This window comes from Astyanax mexicanus, chromosome 13 (assembly GCF_023375975.1).
Source record: "Astyanax mexicanus isolate ESR-SI-001 chromosome 13, AstMex3_surface, whole genome shotgun sequence".
NCBI lineage: Eukaryota > Metazoa > Chordata > Actinopteri > Characiformes > Acestrorhamphidae > Astyanax > Astyanax mexicanus.
The window spans coordinates 37,410,557-37,431,834 of NC_064420.1; the positions used below are offsets into that span (position 1 = coordinate 37,410,557).

At 38.0% G+C, this 21,278-nt stretch overlaps 1 protein-coding gene across 3 annotated transcripts in view; it reads left to right on the forward strand.

Moving 5' to 3' along the window:
- The first annotated feature begins 3,913 nt into the window (after nucleotides 1-3,913).
- Nucleotides 3,914-21,278, forward strand: part of samd11 (sterile alpha motif domain containing 11) — a 94,881-nt gene continuing 77,516 nt past the window's right edge. For 2 of the 3 annotated variants that reach the window (XM_007246278.4, XM_015605083.3), the window contains exons 1-2: nucleotides 3,915-5,257; nucleotides 7,774-7,865. In XM_007246278.4, the coding sequence (XP_007246340.3) occupies nucleotides 4,561-5,257; nucleotides 7,774-7,865 (789 nt within the window). In that variant the 5' untranslated portion in view covers nucleotides 3,915-4,560. Of the gene's footprint in view, nucleotides 5,258-7,773; nucleotides 7,866-21,278 lie in introns of all 3 variants that reach the window. The other variant, XM_007246279.4, reaches the window with a different exon arrangement.

A 21,278-nucleotide genomic window follows, 5' to 3' on the forward strand; every position in this document is an offset into this window, starting at 1 on the left:
GTGAATAACATTGATGATCTGGTTCCTGTGGCATCTGTCAAGGGGTGGCATACATGCATTAACCTCTTAATCACCTTGGAATCACCAGTGGTTCCTGGCTTTTTCCCTCTTCTATCTTTCCACTCCTAAAGCTTGGACACAACTGAATAGTTGAAGATAACTGAAGATCAATTCATCAATCTTCACACCCATTTCCTTCTGATTATGGTAGCAAATGAAATCATTAAGCAGAATGCAGCAATATTACCTATATAGGGCACCTGTCAAGACAAATCAAGAAGACAGGGCAAGACAAGACACTGTCATCTTGTCTTACTCAGAATCATCAAGCACAAGACAGGAAACCCCTCCGGACAGGTTACCTGTCAAGACAAGGCAGGACATTGTTGTCTTGTCTTACCCGGAATCACTGGGCACGAGGAAGATATACTCCTTGGACAGGGCACCTGTTAAGACGAGAAGACAAGACATTGTTGTCATCTTCTACCTGGAATCTTTGGATGCAAGACATGAATTCCCCCTGGACAAGGTGTCTATCAAGACAAGATGAAAAGAAAAGACATTGTTCTCTTGGAATCATTGGAATCATTGGATGCAAGGCAGGAATATCCCTTGTACAGGGCATCTGTCAGTACAATACATGAAGAAAAGACAAGACAAGATATTGTTGTCTTTCTTACCCTGAATCACTGGGCACAAGGCATCTGTCAAGAAAAAAAGACAGGACATTGTTGTCTTGTCTTACCTGGAATCATTGGGTGCAAGGCAGGAATACCCCTCAAACAGGGTGCCTGTCAAGACAAGACAAGAAGACAAGACATTGTTTTACCCGGAATCGTTGGATGCAAGGCAGGAATATCCCTTGAACATTATTGTCTTGTCTTACCTGGAATCATTGAGTACAAGACAGGAATACCCTCAAACGGGGTGCCTGTCAAGACAAGACATTATTGCCTTGTTTTACCCAGGAACCATTGATAGCAAGGTAAGAATACCCTCTGGACAGGGTGCACACTAACAGCTAGTACCACCTAATTTCTTGTGAGGTGGGAGAAATCTGGGAAGTACCTGGAGTAAACCTGCACAGACAATGGACGAAGGGAGGGGTTCTTTTAAAATTTTTTTTTAAGTTTGCACCTGCGATTTTTGTTGGGTCTAGATATAGCTGGTAAATGTTGGTCCTCCAAACAGACACTGGGGCATGCTTCTTTATTCAACGCTTGGCACTGGGCATGGTGACCTTGGACTCGTGAATGGCTGTAACAGAGTGTTCAGTTTTGTTGGCAGCGCCTTGGTAGAAAGATTAGTGCCTGCAATCAGTGTTCCTTAAAGTAGCTATATCAATTAATAATAAGTGGTGTCTGCATTCGTTTGAACATTTTATGAAAGCTGTAGCTTATAAAGATAATTAGCTACTGACAGACATACATCGTAGAGCCATCCTGGTATTTGGACGAGTGCCCCCCTATTTTTACCCATTTAAAAATGCTTAGCATTTGACTCTAATTTGGCTACTACATGACGCTAAGTCCGATAGGGGGTGCTTGGGTGCATACTTTGTGTTCACAGGAATACCAGAAACCCTCATAAAATACAGTCATAAAAAAAATACTTATTGGGTCATGTGTTTACCTTCTTTTGTCCATGATAATGGTTGTGTACACTGCGCTAGTTGACGGCAGACTCTACAAAACCAAAAAGGCTTAGATACAAACCTAAGGGGTCATCCTTAACATCGTTAACAAAGGTGACAGTTCAAAAATGCATCAATTGTTTGAAATAAATAATTAAATAAACGTATAAGTGAACAAAATAAAGGAAACAAAATAAAATAAAATATGCAGTGGAAATATACGTCCTCTCAAGGAAATAAACAAATAAATACAGTACCAATCAAAAGTTTGGACCCACCTTAAATTCTGTTTTTTTTTGTTCATTATTTTAAAATTTTCTGCATTGTTAATTAATACTAATTCAAACTATGGAAAAAAATACATTTGGAATGAATTAGTAAACAAAAAAAAATGAACAAACCTGAATATGTTTTATAATTTAGATTCTTTAAAGCAGGCACCTGGAATGACTTTTAGTTAACAGCTGTGCTAAACCTGTCAAGAGTTAATTACTTAATGTGTTTAAGAGCATCAGTTGTAAAGTTGTGAAGAGGTAGAGGTGGTATACAGTGAATAGCTCTATTTGAATAAAGTTTTAATCCATATTATGGCAAGAACTACTCAACTAAGTAAGGAAAAAAATACTTTTCAAGAACTTTGAAAGTATCCTCAAGTGCAGTCGCAAAGACCATCAAAAACATTATGATAAAACTTGCTCTCATCAGGCCTGCCTCAGAAAAGGAAGACCAAAATGTAACTCACTTGCACAGGAAGTGTGTATCCACACTTCTGACTGTTTGTACGTCAGAAACCTACATGCCCTTTCAATTAAACAAACAAACAAGAGTGTAAAAGAATGCTTTGTGTTATTAATGTAACTTGTAATGGGCACACTTATATGCCCTCATTGTACAATATTGTAAATGTAAATTATGTTTTCTTTGTTTGACATACGTAACCTAACAATTCAATAAACAGATAAAAACACAAAGTAAAAAGCAAAAATGTGAACAAAGTCTTAGCATAATTATATGCATGTAATTGACACATGAACAGGCTCTCAATTATATAAATCATAAATAAATATGTGCAAGAAGTTATATGAGAATGTAACTGAAAAACCTACAGTAAAATACAATAAAATAAATAAACAAACAAAAAAATAATAATTTTACTCACACACCTACATGCCCTCTCACAAAATCAAACAAATAAGCAAACTCTTAAAATATGACATGTCAAACAAACAAAAAAAATTGTAACCAAAGTCTTATGACACAAAAAACACCCTCTCGATTAAATAATAATAAAAAATGTATATTGCATAACAAACAGACCATCAAGCTAACTACTTAACTAATAAAGTCTTAGCTTTGTTGTTTAAATTTAACTGACACACCTAATAGCCTCTTAATTAAATAATCAAACAAAAAAACAAACAAACATAAAATATGGCATACCAAACAAACAAACAAAAAAATCTAATAAAGTCTTAGCATTGTTGTTTGCATTTAACTGGCACACCTAATGCATTCTCAATTAAATGATTAAAGAAATAAACAAACAAACATAAAATATGGAATATCAAACAAACATACAGACAAAATATAAGGTATATCAAATAAACAAAATAAAATAAAGTCTTAGCCTTATTGTTTGCATTTAACTGATACACCTAATGCACTCTCAACTAAAAGATTAAATAAATAAACAAACATAAAATATGGCATATCAAACAAACAAACAAACAAACAAACAAAAAACTAACAAAGTCTAAGCGTTGTTGTTTGCATTTAACTGACACACCTAATTTCTCTCAATTAAATAATAAAAAAATAAACAAACAAACATAAAATATGGCATGTCAAACAAACAAAAAATATGGTTTATAATAAAAAATACTAATAGTAAAAATAATTCTTAGCATAAGTCTTGTATGCATTTAACTGATGTACCCAATGCCATCTTTTTAAACAAACAAAACAAACGTATTTGCTTGTAACTCTTAAACTACATACTCTGTCTTATCTGTCTTTACTTGCTTTTATACACATCCCACTATTCAGCTAATGTAATTAGTACTGTGCTATAAGTGTAATAAAGTATTTCTCTCTTTATTAGGGGGTTTAGAGTGAATGTGAGGTTCAGTGTATAGGTCTGTATGGATGTAATACTGTAGACAGGATGTTCAGCTCTGCTCAGCTCTGTTCTGCTCTGTTCTGCTCTGGCGGCTGGAAATTGTTACGCAACTCCGTCCGTCGCGAGCCCCCCTCGCCTTTCCGCGCTCGCGCTGCCTCCGCTGTTTAAATGGGCCAAGTTGGAGAAGCGGCGGCGGAGAGCGCAGATCTTGTTTGGTCTGGGTCTAACTAAAGCGTGACTTTACCGGAGTGCACAGGGTTAACAGAGCGGGGGAACGGAGCGGGGGAACGTCCCGTTAACTCTACACTCTCTCCTGCACTCTGATACTTTATTATAACCGGCTGGAGAGGAACCGCGCTGCTGTTCTGGGTTGGTTTTGTCAAAAATAAGAACTTTTTCTTAAGAAAATTTTATTATTCATTACTTTTTTTGGATTGGTCGGCAGCATGTGTGTTTTTGCAAGAGTGTGAACCCAGCAGGGGGGCTGGCTGCGTTACGCGCGGGCTGGACCACCACCACCTGCTGCTTGTTGTGGTACTTCTAATGATGAGGATGTTGGTGATGATGAGGAGGAGGAGTAGCTAAGAGAAGTTCTGGAGCAGCTGTGGATGAAAGTTGTCTGCCAGCCATCCATTCATCCAGGGCGCGCGCGGAGATCACCAGCCGGCAGCGTATAGTAAGTACACAGTGTGGATAAGATAAGAGCGGAGTATACGAGCACGGAGCACAGAGCACGCGAGAGGGATCCATCCAATGAACCTCCAGCAATGTCCGCGCCGCCTCTGCTCGTGCCGCTGTTGTGGACGGGATGGCCGGTACTAGCCCCAACTCGGAGGGCGCTGCTCCCGCCGTTGCGCCCACTGCACCTCTGAGCCCGAGCGCCGCCGCCGCCGCGACCACCAGCACCGACGACACTGACTCCGACAGCATCGACAGCAACATCAGCTCTACCACCACCTATTCCACCACTACCACCGACGAGGGACACTGGGACAGCATGCCCGCCGTGAAGAGGGAGCGCGCCGACGGAGACGACATGGCCCTGGCCGCCTTCCACCGGCAGTCTGTCTACGCTGCGCCCCCAACCGCCGCCGCGCTGCCGGTGGTCACCCCGCACCCGCCGCCCTATGACCGCGTCCTGGCGCCTCGCACCTACTTAGGACTGCACGACGCCACCGCCGCCGCTGCTGCCGCCGCTCACGCCGTGGCCGCAGCACACGCCGCCGCGGCAGCCGCCTCGCTGCACCGCCCGCCGCACGCCGACGACCTCATGCTGGAGAGGTTCTCGTCGGTGCCGGACTTCCAGCCCTTCTTCGACAGCGGCGAGCCGTGCATCGAGGTGGAGTGCGGCGAGAACAAGGCGCTGCTGTATATCAGCAAACTGTGCCAGGGCAGCAAGGGACCCTCCATCAAGTACCGGGGCGAGTGGCTCACCCCCAACGAGTTCCAGTTCGTCAGCGGCAGGGAGACAGCCAAGGACTGGAAGAGGAGCATCCGGCACAAAGGTATGGAGAAGGGGAATGGAAACGCGCGTAATTTGTCGTAGTTTTGGGGCGTAAAACTATTGTAAACTATTGTAAACTATGCAAACTGCTTACATTTGTAGATTCCAAACATGGTATGTTTATGTTTGTGTTTGGATTTGATGACCAGCATCCCAGCAAGACCATGCTGGTTGACCACCATAGACCAGTTTAAACCCCCTAAATCTAGCAATCAGCAAATCCCAGTCTTAACCTAGACTTTTTTCCACTAGGCTAAGTGCTAGGGTTAGTTTAGTTTGCTTCGTATATGCACTTTAAAACGCCGTAATCTCTCTTTTTGGATTGTTTCCAGCCAACGACTTTAAAACGACGCGCTGACGGCTGTAGTAGACTTTTACGCGCCGCGCTTAACAGGGCTCTTTTATATGTCAAACCCTTGAAACCCTGCAAACTTTGGAAACGAGCCTCGATCTCTTTGAAACCGAGCTGGAGGGCGCGTTATTTGGCCATAAAAGGGTTACTGGGCATCGCCGCAGCTGCACTGCACTGCACTGGGGAGGGTGGTGGTGTTTTTTTTGTTGCTCAAAGCTGCGTAAAAGAGAAAAGCACATTCTGCCCCATTCATCCACCGGAGCGCAGAGGCAGAGCACGGTGTGTGTGTGCGGGCTGGGGAGGAAGCTGAAGCTGAACTCTACTGCGTAATTTGGAGAACGCTGCGTTTGGTGAGGCATGTGCATGGAGAGCATGGTTGGTGCTTGGGTGGCTTGGAGGAGGCGCGCGTGGAAACCGAATCATAGGGGCTTGAAAAGTTGGTGATGAGAGGAGTGGAGAGGGATATAGTAGGTGTGAGCAGGGTCTTAAGGCACAGCTGCGCAGCACAGCTAATCAAGCAAGAACAGCAAGCAGCAGGTAGGACGACCTGGAGCTCATATAATCTGTAGTTAATTAATAATTACCTCAGTATTAAGAATAACAGTTAGATTTAGTTAAGATTTGTTGGTGTTGGTATTGTTGTTGTCCTGATTTAGGGTGGTTTAAGGTTTTTCTGTCTGAAATATGTTTGGTAGGGCAGTTAAATGCTGGAAAAGACCATTAGGTTTTTAGTGGAAATGGGAATTTGGTAGGGTTGTGTTTGCTCTCAGAATGTGATTAATGGAGTTGTGCATGTCTTATTACAGGACATCCTGCACTGTTTTATTCATAGTTTAATTATTTTAATACATAATAGGTTGGAGTCCTTCCAACGAATAACCATATATCAACAAATGTTCTTTTTTTGGGCAAAGAAAGATTTTTTTTCTTTATTATTGTGAGTTATTTTTTAAAATGCTTTTATGAATAAAGAAAGATGATATTTCAAGTATATAAAGTAATCAGTAGTATTGTACTGTAAAAAAGTTAAAATTAAAAAAGAAAAGGCAGATATGGATGATGCATGGTTAATTATTGGAAGGGCTCAAACGCTTATGTGAATATATGTGATATAAACTGAACAAGTGCATTTTTTGTTGTATTTGTGAACAGTTTTAAGACAGGTGGGTTATATTCAGATATTAAAGTGGACATTAACATTTTTATTAAACTTTTGAAGGAGTTAAAATGTGTTGCTCCCATATATGTTATAGTAGTTTATTTAAAAGCCCCTCTTGTATATTAGATTGTATTGGGATGGGATGGCTGTTTTTGACCAGTTCAGAAGTGTACTGTATGTATTATGAAAGCAATTCTATAAAGAATTCAGAAATGTGTATGAATTAGTATCTTTCTGAAGAGGTCAAATATATAAATATATATATAAATAAAAACACATCTCCTAAACTTATAACTTCCTGACGTTCAGTGAAAGTCAATATTGGGAACTTTATTAATTATTTGTATTTGTCAATTAATAATGGCATTTTGACACAACATAAAGAACAATTACATAATTTACATTATGTAAGAACAAGGTTACTGTCTTAACTAATTATAACTTGACACTAGTTAATATATTATTATCATATTTTTTTCTCTGATGTCTCAATGAATTGTTATGTACAACATTCTAAATCACTTAAAGTTAATAAATGTTATTAATTACTTTTATTAATCATTACTGTCGTAAATACTAATATTTGTGAACCTTATTGTAAAATGTTACCACATAAGTATATTTTTCACCTCCTTTTCATTCCATACAGTGGTGATGTATTGTAAATGCACTTTCTGTGCTACATCATGGCTCAGAAAGTCCAACTGTGTGCTTTAAATGACTTTCAACTAAAATACGGTACTCTACGCTTACTTTGCTATATATATTATGTTTATACTGAACATAGATTCAGTTTTTAATTAGATAAATAAACTAAAAAGCCTGACATCAATATAGGATTAAAAAGATATAAAACACAATTCTACACTCTTAAAAAGAGCAGTGGAAGCCATAGGAAAATAATATTCCCTCTCTAAAGGTACTGAATATGTACTCTTGAGGGTAGAAGCACCTGTAAGAATGTCTCCAAAAGTTCTAAAATGCTCTGTTTTTGTGTTTGTCGCAGGGAAAAGTCTGAAGACACTTATGTCTAAAGGAATCTTACAGGTGCATCCTCCGATCTGCGACTGCCCTGGGTGTCGAATTTCATCTCCTGTGGTAAGGCTCTGATTCTCTCTAATGAGTTTTATGACCCATTTATCTATGTGTTGTTTTGTAATAAATTGGTTTTGTATTGAACTGCGCTATTGAAAATGCAGTCTGTATAGTTGAAGCTTTAAATTGGTCAAATTGGTGATTTATATAAATATACATTTCAAGAAAGCAGATAAGAACAGAAATATTGTCAGAATGAATAAACCACAGGAAGTTCTAGGGTTTGGCATGTGCTTTCTACAGGCTGATTTGAAGAAAAAGCACTTTCACAGTTAAAAAAGTACTGAAGTAGTCGCTAAGCTCAGAGTTGCTGCCAGTGGTGAGGATTTGTGCAGTGGAAAACAGCAAAACTACAATAAATCTAAGCACATCTAGGTCCATGGTTCTTGCATGAGCTCTGTATCACACAGCAGTGGCACGATGTTAGTGAGTTGTTGTGTAGTAAAGCTAGATTTTAGATACGTGTTGCTAGCAGGCCCCTGTTGCTGCCACTGAACAGTTTTGTCTCGAATTCGTGTCAGCTAAACACTTTTCGTTACTTTCTTTTTGTTACCTTGACTTATTAAGACTGTAAGTCAGGAAGCTAGGCTAAAGCAATGCTACAACTTAGTAGGAAGAGTTTAAAGCTGCTAATTGCTAATGTGTAGTGAGGTTAGGTTTCACAGTCATGTTGCTAGCCGGATGCTAAGCAGTCAAATGACAGTTTTTGTCAGAAAAACTCTTTTTGTCACAGTCCTTGAGTGTTTGCTTATTAAGAGTATAAGTCAGGAAGCTAGGCTAAAGCAATGCTGCAATTTAGGAATGTAGGAACAGTTTAAAAGCTAATTGCTAATGTGTATCGAGGCTAGTTTTAGTTTCGTTTGTGTTGCTAGCAGTACTCAGAGCAGCCAAAGAACAGTTTTTTGTGTCTTGAACATAGTTAGTGCAACTCTTTATGCTATTTTTTTACTTTACTTGAATGGTTGCCTATTTGTGACTTTTAGTCAGGAAGCTAAGCTAAAGCATTTCTGTAGCTTAATAGTTTTAAAGCTAACTTTCTAATGAGCTAACCACATTAATGCTGATTTTTGGTGGAATATTTAGTTGAATTCTTTCAGATTCTCTGTCATTTTAAAGTCAGTCAGCAGAGAGATGGGTTAGATGTCAGATGTGATGAGAGTTAGCGAATGCAGATATTGCTCTTGTTAACAGGTCAGAAAGTCAGTGTACTAGTGAGCTAACTTAGGGTGGCCTTTTTTTAAAGAGGATACTGATGACACACAGACAAATCTAGCTCAAGACCTGCTGGTTGGCTAGTTTTTTAACTGGCTCTTGGCCAACATTGGGTATGTTTTTCTTCTGGTTGGTTATAGGACTGTGTGTGTATAAATGTTTAAAATCTTTAAAGTCATGCAGCTGGTAATAATGAATGTCACTGAGCATTAATAAATAAATATTTACTAATTTACCAAAACTAAAAATTAGCCTTAATAGCATTTATAGTTAAATTATCTTATATCATTTCGAATGTAAATTAATGTAAAAAAAAAAAAAAAAACAATTTTACATGTTTTATCTCAAATTGTATGCCCCTGTAAAAAATTTAATAAGAATATAAATAAAATTAAAAAGTAAAAAAAGGCATTTTAGGCTGTGGCCAGTCAGCTTTTGTGGAAAGCAATTTGAACAATAGTTGATTCAGGCACAAGTAGGCAATAGTGGGGATGGGAATGCAGGCATTTTTCATATTTATACAAAAGATAATGTCCAGAAAAAAATACTTAAATATACCTTGAAAATCCACCATTGAAATTCATAGTTATAAATATGGAGCTCGTAATTATGCCATTTTTTATCATTTTGGTTGGAAATAACACCAGCACCCAGAGTAAACTTCTGTTTTCTGTCAAAGTGCATTTGTAATTACTGCAAACAGGACAACCAACAAAGAGCAAAGTATGAGCATTTGGCAAATTATATTTTATTTTAAAAAAGTATCAAGAAAATGAAAAAAGTGTGTGTAGTGCTGCTCAATAACTTACACATAATCAATTTAAAATACAGTTATCAGTCTTTTATAAACCCCTCCTTACAAAGGATAGCTGATAGATTAGCTAGGTGTTATGCTAGTAAGCAAGTGAAGTGCACATTTGCTAATGTGATAACCAGGTAAATACTGAGTTACAGAAAATATAATCATGTTATTTAGCTAATAGATTTTTATCACATTTCCGTGTACTTTAATGCAGAAGCATAATTAGCGGAGTTAAGTGATTTCCGTTCGTGTTCTAATAAGTGGCTGAGACTACTTCCTGTTCGAAATAAACCAATAATTCAGTTAAACTCACTCACCAGAGTTTACTCCATCAGGATTAACAAAAAGCTTAACTCAAAATTAAATACCACAATGTGTGACTGAGTGATGAACCTGTCACCTTTTTATTCTGAGTTAGCAGTAACACTGCTATTTAGAGCCAGATACAATCACTGTGAAAAAGTTTTGCTATCCTAACTTCAACTGAGCGAATAGCCTAGAAGTTATGCTAAATAGTTAGCAAGTTAGCCAACTTGCTCATGAGCTAACCAGATAAATACTGATTTACTGTGAAACATTCTTAGTTTTCCTAACCTGAGTTGAGAGAACAGCTTGATCTGATTCTAGATAGCCAACTTGCTAATGATCTCATCTGCTAAATACTGAGTCAGTAAGCCGAGAGAAGTGCTACACGTGATGTAACCTTCTTTGAAATTGCACAGTTAAGAGATTAAACTTGAAACAGGGTTTGGGAACAAGTTTTTAGTCTGAGAACTCAGACTCAGAGTCACTGAGGGACACAGAGAAAGAGGAGGCAGCAGCTAAAGTATCACACTGACTAGAAACTACATTATTTTTTTTTTTTTAGGGGTGAGTTACTGATCACAGATCATATCCTGGAGTTAATCAGTAATATGAATGGCTAAGCTATTAGCTTTGAGGCATATCTTCCGTATCTCTTTGTTGTCATCTGCTAATACTGACTAGCTTCTTTAGAAACTAGAAACTAGCCATCCCCTCTACCTCTGTGTGAGTGGGTGTCAGCATTTTCCATGCTAGCGTGTGTGTGTGTTTGTGTGTGTGTGTATGGAAGAGTGTGGGTGTGTCTGGAAGTGTGGGCACACAGGCGTCTGCCTGGGTCTAAGGCGGCTGAATCTGTACGCACAGGTGCTGTGTTTTTATCTGAAGTGAGCGCATCTGTCGTCGCCTCTAACGGTTAATCTGGAGGGAAGGGTGTAAGAGGCTTACTGAGCTACTGAGCGTGGCTACTGGTGATTACTGGGTGTGCGGCACGCAAGGCAAAGGCGGTTTAGATAAGCTGGAGGTGTTTGAGTGATACAGGTAAACTTGTGATGAGCGCTACAGCCAGAACTGGAGATAAACACCTATGGCTTAGTTGTGTGGAGCCTGGATATTATCTGGCTCATAGATAGTGATTTTAGAAGGGACACTGAAGAAGCTTTCTGGTAGTTTTTTGGTCTGATCACTGTCTGATCAGTCTCCCCCTCTTAGAAAAAAACAAAACCCTGATCTAATTCTGCTATACATTCATAAGTAAATGATGTTCAAATCAAGTCTTTGCAGAACATAAAACAAACAAAAAAAAATCCAGAAAACCCCTGGAATATAATCAAAAGGAAGACTTTTTTCACTAGGAGTGGCATAAAGTTATCCAAAAGCAGTGTGTAAGACTGGTGGAGGAGAACATGCCAAGATGCTTAAAAACTGTGAATAAAAGCCAGGGTTATTTCATATTAAATATTGATTTATAAACTCTTAAATGTTTACTTTATGAATATGAAGTCTGATAGCTCTGCGTCATTTTTTTGTTATTTTAGCCATTTCTCATTTTCTGCAAATAAATGCTTTAATTAAACAGCATAGTTCATTGTACTCAAACATACAAATAGCAAAATCAGAGAAACTGATTCAGAAACTGAAGTGGTCTCTTATTTTTTTTTTTAGAGCTGTATATATAATCTAGATATTCTTTACTGAATTTAAAATTTGACTTATGTCAATGTGCCAAAAATAGCTGTAATTTATTTGTACATGACTCTACTGCTATTTGTCTTACTGTACCTTTAAGACACTGTATATGAATGACCTCTGTTCTGATTGGCTAGTCAATTAGAAAAAAAAAACAAAAAACTAAAAGCAATAATTAAACACTTTTTACAACATTAGTGTGAATGACTGGAACTAAACTTCTTTACATTGTGAATAGGTAGATATGTTATATATTGTTATTTAATAAGATTGGTTACTTTATGTATTAAAACAGATGTTTTAAAATAGATTTTACTATTATTTAAACACAGCAGATGCTTTTTTTTTTAGATTGTGTCAACAGTTCATGAACAACAGATCAAAAGGAATGCCACAGATGACTTTAATTAAATCTCCTTACCCTGACGTTCATTGAAAGTTAAGAATATTTTTGGTGTTTCCTGTAACATTACTTATTTTTTACTTAGTTTTTTGTTCTAATATGTATGCAATATAACAATATTTACAAAGTAAATTTAACATTTTGCTTTTAAAAGTGTGAAAAGTTCTGTTTTTCATAACACAATTCTTTAAAAAAAGTAATAAAACCTTTTAGCTTAGGACTTTTTTTCTAAATCTAAAATCTAAAAACCTATCATCTGGTGGTATGGCGAGAGAAGATACGAAATCTAATGATCAACATGGAAATCACACCAAATCACACATTCTGAGTCATATGGCATACAGAGTGTACACTGAAGCATGGGTGATAGTTTCAGACTGAAATGTACCCGCAGTGAAGCTGAACTTGGGCCCCCTCCCTTTGTATGACTGTTATCTATGCTTGTATGCTCAATGCATGATGTATGACTCATGTCTTCATAAACCCCACGAAAGCTGAGGGCAATATGATGATTCTTTTTATGATAAACAATATGTTTTTTTGATCATATAAGGTTGTAGAAATCGTCTGGGCTTAAAGAACTTTGACCAACTGCATGTTTCATTATAAAGAGTGTAGTTAGTCCAGTTTAAGTGGATGAAATACAGGCAATTTTAAGTTAAAATTACTGTAAGAAGTAAAATCTGCTTCTACTGGTGCATTCTGTCAACAAACCAAGTAAAATTAACATTTTTGTTTTGTTCTATAAACTATGGACAACATTTCTTCCAAATTCCAAATAAAAATATTGTCATTTAGAGCATTTATTTGCAGAAAATGAGAAACAGCTGAAATAACAAACAAGATGATGAGCTTTCAGACCTCAAATAATGCAAAGAAAACAAGTTCATATTCATAAAATTTTAAGAGTTTAGAAATCAATATTTGGTGGAATACCCCTGGTTTTTGATCACAGTTTTCATGCATCTTGGCAAGTTCTCCTCCACCAGTCTTACACACTGCTTTTGGATAACTTTTTGCCACTCTTGGCAAAATTCTTGGTTTGATGGCTTGTGATCATCCATCTTTCTTTTGATTATATTCCAGAGCTTACTACTGCTACTACTACTCATTTTTTGTAAAAAAAACATATCGTCCATGTGTAAATTGTCTTTGTAGGAACAACACAGTCTCGTACATTTTGTATTATTTTACTTTCTTTCATACTATCATAAGTTTTATTATGACTGGATAAATAGAACGGTCTAAAATGACTTACAAAAAATGTATTACATTAACTTACATTAAAAGGTGAGCATGTTTTTTTGCATATTACTTTTTTGTAGGTATGAGTTTTTTGTTCAGAAATAGTCTGTTAAATGTATTTGAACACTTTTATTAGTAAACTTAATTACTAATTAATTAACTAAAAAGCTTCTCAGTTCTTTTCATACAGTGATTTTGATGTGTACAGTGTATTATACATATATGAGTACAGGTCTGATCTGCTTTGCTGCTAGTGGAGCTGTGGAAGGCCCCTCAGAGCGCTTGCCTCCCCCCCCCCATTCCTCCCCCACCCAGTCCTTATTCCTGTAAGCGTGACGCCAGGTTGAGTGAGGGAGAGGTGTGGATGCGGAGGGCAGGGTGCCGAGCTCGCCTCGCCTCGCCTCGCTCCACACGCAAGCACACACACCTGCACACCCTCCCACCCCCCTTAAGGGCAAGGCACACACACACACACACACACATATAAACACAGGCACGCTCAGTGAGATAACAGCGCACCCTCCCATAAACTAATAATTTCCCTCCTTAATACTCTCTCTCTTTCTCTCTTTTTCTCTCTCTGTCTTTCTCTCTCTCTCTCTCTCTCACAGTAAAGCTATCAAACTACTCTATCACTCATACTTCTTCATTTTGAACTAAAATGTTAAAAACAACATTTATCACATTTTCACTGCTGCATATAGTACAGAATCAGTCATAATTCATACACTATACAGCTCTAGAAAAAAATTAAGAGACCATTTCAGTTTCTGAATCAGTTTCTCTGATTTTACTATTTATAGGTATATGTCTGAGTAAAATGAACATTGTTTTATTCTATAAACTACAGACAACATTCCTTCCAAATTCTAAATAAAAATATAGTTACTGGCATGTTCTCCTCCACCAGTCTTACACACTGCTTTTGGAAAACTTTATGTCACTCCTGGTGCAATAATTCAAGCAGTTCAGCTTGCTTTGATGGACTGTGATCATCCATCTTCCTCTTGATTATATTCCAGAGGTTTTCGATTTGGTAAAATCAAAGAAACTCATAATTTTTAAGTCGTCTCTTATTTTTTTTTCCAGAGATGTATGGGCAACATTACTGGGAAACCTACTTATTGATTGTTTCTTTTCATATCAGGAGTATTAAAAGGACTTTACCCTGCTTTTGTTGGAGTAATTTTCTCTTTTAAAGCCAGGGAAGTTTTTTTTTTGTTACACTGTTATGAAGAATTGCTGTGAGGATCTCATTGCATTTAGTGACATAAGCATTAGTTTGCTCAGGATGTTGGTTGATCACCACCTCATGTTGGTTTCATCAACCCCATTTCCCCAACTGATTCAGTTCAAAAGTATCATATGGAGAACCATCATCATCATTACAGAATACAGTTCCGCTGCTTTACAGCTCTCAGTGCTTATCTAACTTTAAAACTGCTACATGTATTGTAAATGTCTCTGTTCTTATTGGCTGATATTCAAACACTGCTTTGAACTTCAGTTTGAATTTGTCAAGCTAAATTATTATTGCAAGCTAAATAAATTGATCATCAAAATAAATCAATCAAGTGTTACCTCATGCAACAGCTAGCTTGGGAACTTGAGAACTACACCTTTATAAGTTTTGAGGTGTTATCATGTGACTGGCTAACGTCGCAAGGCGGAGTCAATGATCAAAGTTTAAACAAGGACTAATAGTGGGTTCCAGGTGGATGGGAGGTTCCATTTCTAAAGTGGTGGTAATGATCGTGACCGGCTGCATCTGGTTAGAATTGTCCATGTGAACAGACAGTCATATCCACATTTATTGCAGGACACCCCACACACATATTCCACAGGTCAGTGCAGCATTCTTTGGCTTTTATAGAGCATGACAAAAGTCATGGGACATGAAACTCACTCCTGTTCCATTACTGCATTACTGTAGCACTTTAAGACATACAAAATAAAATATAAGCTTCCATATGTGAAGTAGGAAGACGATTATCACATTTAGAAAGTTCAACAGTGTTTTAGATTTTACAAAAAAAAACACTTACTCTAAGTGTAGAAGGCTAACGAACAACAAAGAATGTTGTTGATGTTGATTCTTTCTAATTGGTATGAGCTTGTTTAGATTTTTTTTTTGCGAGACCCTTAAGGCCCACTCTGCTTTTGTGTAATTAAGCCTATGTGTGAGTGTATTTAATAGGAAGCTTTGTTTACCATCTCAGATGGTATATATATTTAAAACCTGTGTTCCTTTTTGTCTCTATTTCTCCTCTTTTTCAGCTTTTACTCTTAAAAATAACTGAGTGAATCAATGTATAAATATATCTTCAAATAGTTACATTTTTAACGACTAAATAGATGCTAGCATCTTTAAAGAATTTCATTAAAGATACTTTACAATAGAGTCTGGATTCATTGCATCATTGGACTTAAATCCTCGCTTAAGCTTAAAGCTTTCTACAGCCTCCACACTGGGGTTTGTTTTTCACCATGGTCTGAATGAAGCTGCTCGCGCCTATCCCTTTAAGAGCCTGAGCCGGCGAGCCTCGCTGGCTGTTGTCTCCCAGGAGAAATGTGCTTCCTCTGCTGTGTTTTTTCAGCGGAACTAGCGGAGGCCGGCAGGAAATTACACTCTCCTCCGGCTCGTAAATATCTCTTCGAATCAGGGCTTCCCCCCCACTGCATCCTGGGTCGAAAAAAAAGTTGTCATCTTGGGGGTAAGGGATAAGGTTGACTTGGGGGGCCGGTGAGAGGAGGGGGTGTGCATTTTGCGGTTTCTGCATCATTCCCGTAAAAACAGGACTTTTGGATTTGTTACTTGCTTGTTCTGTTCACTACCATACTTGCACTCCTTGTTATAAGCAAGCATAGATACTGATATTGACGTGTTTTGATGGTGTTAGTCTGTTATACCTATTATATATTATAGCTATTATAGGTGTAATAACCTGACACCATTATTAGTAATGGTGAGCAGTGCATTTATCTAATCATATTTACATATTTACATTTTCATTTACGGCATTTAGCTGATGCTCTTATCCAGAGCGACTTACAATTGTGCTCCTATTACAGCATGTAGGTGGGCCAGTGTAGTGTTAGGAGTCTTGCCCAAGGACTCTTATTGGTGTAGCACTGCATAGTTACCCAGACCTGGAATTGAACCCAAGTATCCTACATGGTAGCTCACTGGCAGGGAGTAGTGTTATCCACTGTACCACACCAATCACTGTATAAATTAACTTGGACTTGCAATGCTACACTAGTATCATGTCCCATAACTTTCGTCATGTGCCATGGAAGCAAAAAAATGTGGGCCCTTATGCACTGAAGGTAAATTTCATTTCTGCCGGTCACGGGTAGTAATGCCTCCCATGCTGTATTTCCAGTTCATACATTATTCATAGAAATTTATATGTGTACCCAAAATGGGAACTTTGCCTCATAATTCACAGTGCCTTGCCATGAGCACACTGGTCACGGTTCAACCTCAATCACAAGATAACATCTCATAACTTATACAAGTGTTGGCATTCCCAAGCTGTCCTCTGAGGTAACTCTTCATGATCAGTTTACATACTGATGCTGTCCCATGACTTTTGGCATAGAGTAAGTAATAGAGTAATAGACTTTCTTATATGATTTTTGAGGCTGTTTAACTCTTTTATCAATAAACTGACTAAAGTTTATCTTAAAAAAGCTTAGCTAAAAAACAGTGTACCTGAAGCTAGTCTGTAGTCAGTAGTTTTTGTGTAAACTTGATAAAATTGTGTATATTTTGTCATTTCTGACACTTTATGTTCTTCAGCTGTCTCTTTTCTGCCTTAAACAATAAAAAGTTTTGTTTATTTTGTTTAGCATTGAAGGCTAATATAGCTTTAAGGAATCTACCCTACGTAACTACGTAACATATGTAAACTTCATGGCTAAATAGTGAAACATTTGCTTAAAACTTTGTAGAACTGTTAATCCTTGACTTGCTAGACATTCTATACCATATAGCTAATCCTTTTTTGCCTTAAGTCGTGCAAATATTTTGTTTCTTCAATTTAGCACTGAATTAGGACTAACTTTAAAACTGTTTCTATAATTTAGCACTGATGATACAAGGCTAATATAGCATTAGCTAACATGTATCTAAGTAGCTAGCTAAACTTGTGCTAAATCATGCTTGGTAAAACAGTGTCAGGTGAACGTTTGTCTGTTCCTCTTGCCTCACGCAGGATTTAGTGCAACAGTTGGCTGTAAATGGCGTGTAAAGGCTGTCAGTTTATAGGCTCTTCGCTCACAGTAAAGTATAATAGCTGTGAGATGGCGGTTATGGCGCGATTATAACTCGCAGCAGTACAGTGAGAGGAGGCTAACGAGGTGGCTTTATTTCAGTGTTGGAGAATGTGGTATTAGGTGAGCTGGTGGTGTAGGCAGACTGACTCTTGTTTGGCAGAGAGGCGCTGCGGGGCTGGGTATGGGCAGGAATGGCGGCTGACGCCACTCAGTCTCACAACAGCTCCCTCACTGCGGGGGGTTAAAGAAAATGTGTATGTGTGTGTGTGCGCACGCTCTACGTACGCCTGTGTGGCTGTGTTTGTATCCCCCACATGGAGCTGAGGCTATGCTGCTATGGCAACGGCAGGATCCCTCCTCAGGCCGCCAGTGAGCGAGTCTGCCCTGCAGTCTGTTACGTTTGTGAATTAAAGCGTCTCCGAACAGGCCAGAAAAAAAAGAACGAAACTCAGCAGCGGCTCTATCCGCTCGTCTCATTTAGAGCTATGCTTGTTATTACAGTACAGTTCTGTATGGTTGAATGATGGCTATTGTGTGCATGCTAACCAACATCATACTAAAAACATGTGTTGTATATGGGGTGATATATATTATGATTTTTTTTTTGCATAATATATCTCTTAATTGAGGTCAAAATTATATTATTCCAATTTTAATATAAGTAATTAAATTTTTCAGTTATTTGTTTGGTAGAGCACATTTGAGTCACTGTGTCTCACTGAAGAACTATTAACTTACCGTATTTTCTCACTATAAGGCGCACCATATTATAAGGCGCACTATCTATAAACAGCTATTTTCTGGTCTATTTTATACATAAGGTGCACTAGATTATAAGGCATATTTTACGAGACACTATAAGGAACTTCTAATTCAGCAGGTCTCACTGCTAGGTGGAGGGGGGTAGCTAACTTAGTTAAGTAGAGCTAAGCTAAGTAAACAAAACATTTTAAAGTCAAACGAGCACTGTGTGTAAATCTACACAGATTTATCTCCTGAAAACTGTTTATTTGGGTGAGTAAAGCACTTTCGTTTATTTACAGTAAGCTTAGATTACCAAATTTCTCCAGCACTAGACTGAAGCATTAGCATTAGCAGCTAATCACTCCAGCAGTGCTAGCTGAGGTTAGTAGCAGGCTACAAACTGGTAATACTCACCTCTGAACGGAGAAATAGTGGTTAGCGGCTAATGCTAATGCTACTCCAGCTCCAGTACTGGAGAACTAAACTCCTGAATAACACTGCAATTTGGCAGAGTGCTTTACTGCTCCTTACAACCTGACCTGTAAAATTCATACATAAAATGCACTGGATTATAAGGCGTACTGATGATTTTTGGTAAAATTAAAGGATTTAAGTTCACCTTATAGTGAGAAAAATACGATAGCTTAACTCAACCTGATTGTGGCATCTTTACTAATAAGAGGCAGAGGTGTGTTAGCCAATAAAATTCATTAGAAGTTACAGTAGTAACTTTCAGTAGTATTAATTTTTGCTTCTCATCTATAAATAATGATTTTCACTGCTGAACAACTAATTCTCAGCACAAACTATATAGTTTCAGGGTTTTTTTATAGACTTGAATATTTATTAAAACACACAATTTGGTTTTATGATTGTGCTAAATAATATGTATTTTTTTTTTCTTGGTGAAATTAAAATCTTTTTACATTACAGATTTTACCAATTCCTATTTGTGCTGTTTTTTTTTTAGCACTAGAGCTAAAGGCTTATGTCGCTAATAGGAATCTACTGTAAAAAGCTAATTACAAGAATCATATAAACTTCAACAGCTATTTATTTTCTTTTTTGTTTCAATGGTACTTTAGCTAATAGGAGGCTACTGTCAGTAGCTAATGTAGCTAACTAACAAGAAATCCTGTGGCTATTGTGTACATTATTAAATTAAGTTTTAATTCTAATGTAGCTAAAAGTAATCTACTACAAGTAGCTAATACATGTCAATACAATATAATTATTGTATATAGGTATATAGTATATAGGTATGTGAGCATTGTAAAACCAAATAGCCCAAAAATTATGCAGCATGTAAAAAGAACCAGCTAGTGTATTACGTATATGTATATATAGACATGCGTATGTATATGTGTGTGTGTGCGCCGCCAGTGACCTGAATGGTTGATCTGTGTAGCTGTTTGTGGCAAAAGTGCTTGGCTTCCTTTTACATCATTATCACATGACTGGGCCCAAATATAGAATCGTCTGAGTGTACAAACTTTTTAGAGACATCAGACCCATTTCTACCATCACCTCTACAGCGGCTCTAGAGCATACAGTGAAGCACTGACGGACAAAAGTTTTGGAACACCTGCTTGTTCATTGTTGGTTTTGGAGTTGGAGTCATTTTTTGTACTGTCCAGGAAATAAGGCTTGCTATTCAATTTTACAGAGGCATAGTGAGATTGACATGCAATCCAGCCTCATCATCCCCAATTCCCCAATGCATCTAAAAAGTATTAGATGGAGCATCATCATCATCATTCCAGAGAACACGGTTCTACTGATTCACAGCTTATTGAGGCTTATTGAGGTCTAGGGGAGGGGTTATACCTATTTTATTGGCAATATTTCACTATAGGGATTAGACAATCTGTGTGTGTGCATTTGCACATGTCTGTAATCAGTAGAAATGGGTGCAATTTAAATTAGCTAATTTTGGAGGTATAGTGTATGTGCTGTTGAATGGCTGGGTTTGTAGGTTTGTAGACTCTCTCTCTCTCTCTATTTCTCTCTCTCTCTCTCTCTCTCTTTCTCTCTGGAGGCCGTTGTGGAGTCGTTACCTGTCCATAAAGCTCTCCCGGGGCTGTCTTGGCGGGGCTATCCAAACACAGGCAGAGCGAGCGTCTTGCACGCATGGCTGCACTGCCACTGACCTCCCAGCGCGGGGAAGCGCTCCAGTGGGCCGAAACAGGCCGCTCAGCGCGTGGGACGGGCGAGCGAAGGGGGGCATGGGGGTGGGTTAGTGGTTGGAGGCTATATCAAGGCCCAGCTCGGATAATACACTCTTATACTGTATTTTCATTTGGGTTGTGGCAGAAAAGCACGGCTTTGTATTGAGTTCATATAAACAGCAGAGTTAGAACACACTAGTTATTATAGCTACAGTTATAGTGGCTGATTAGGACTTTTTCTCAGAATGCATAGTTGATTTAAGGGGAAGCATTTCGAATATAAAATGTAACAACATAGAATCAGCATCCAAGCATATGACGAGATGGAAAATAGTTTTTTTTTGTTGTGCTTTATTTAAAATGGCTCAGAACTGCGTAGGTAGTGAGTTTGGACCTTTGACGTCTATAACCAAATAGTACATTGTCCTGTAGCAACTAGGAAGAAATTTAGCAAAGCTGGTTGCAAATGCGTGTTTGTTTCCTCCTTATGTAGTTCATTAAAATAAGTTGTAGAACTTTTTAAAAAATGTGATAATGGGGTAAAAACTTATGAACAGTATGTCGTGAGAAAT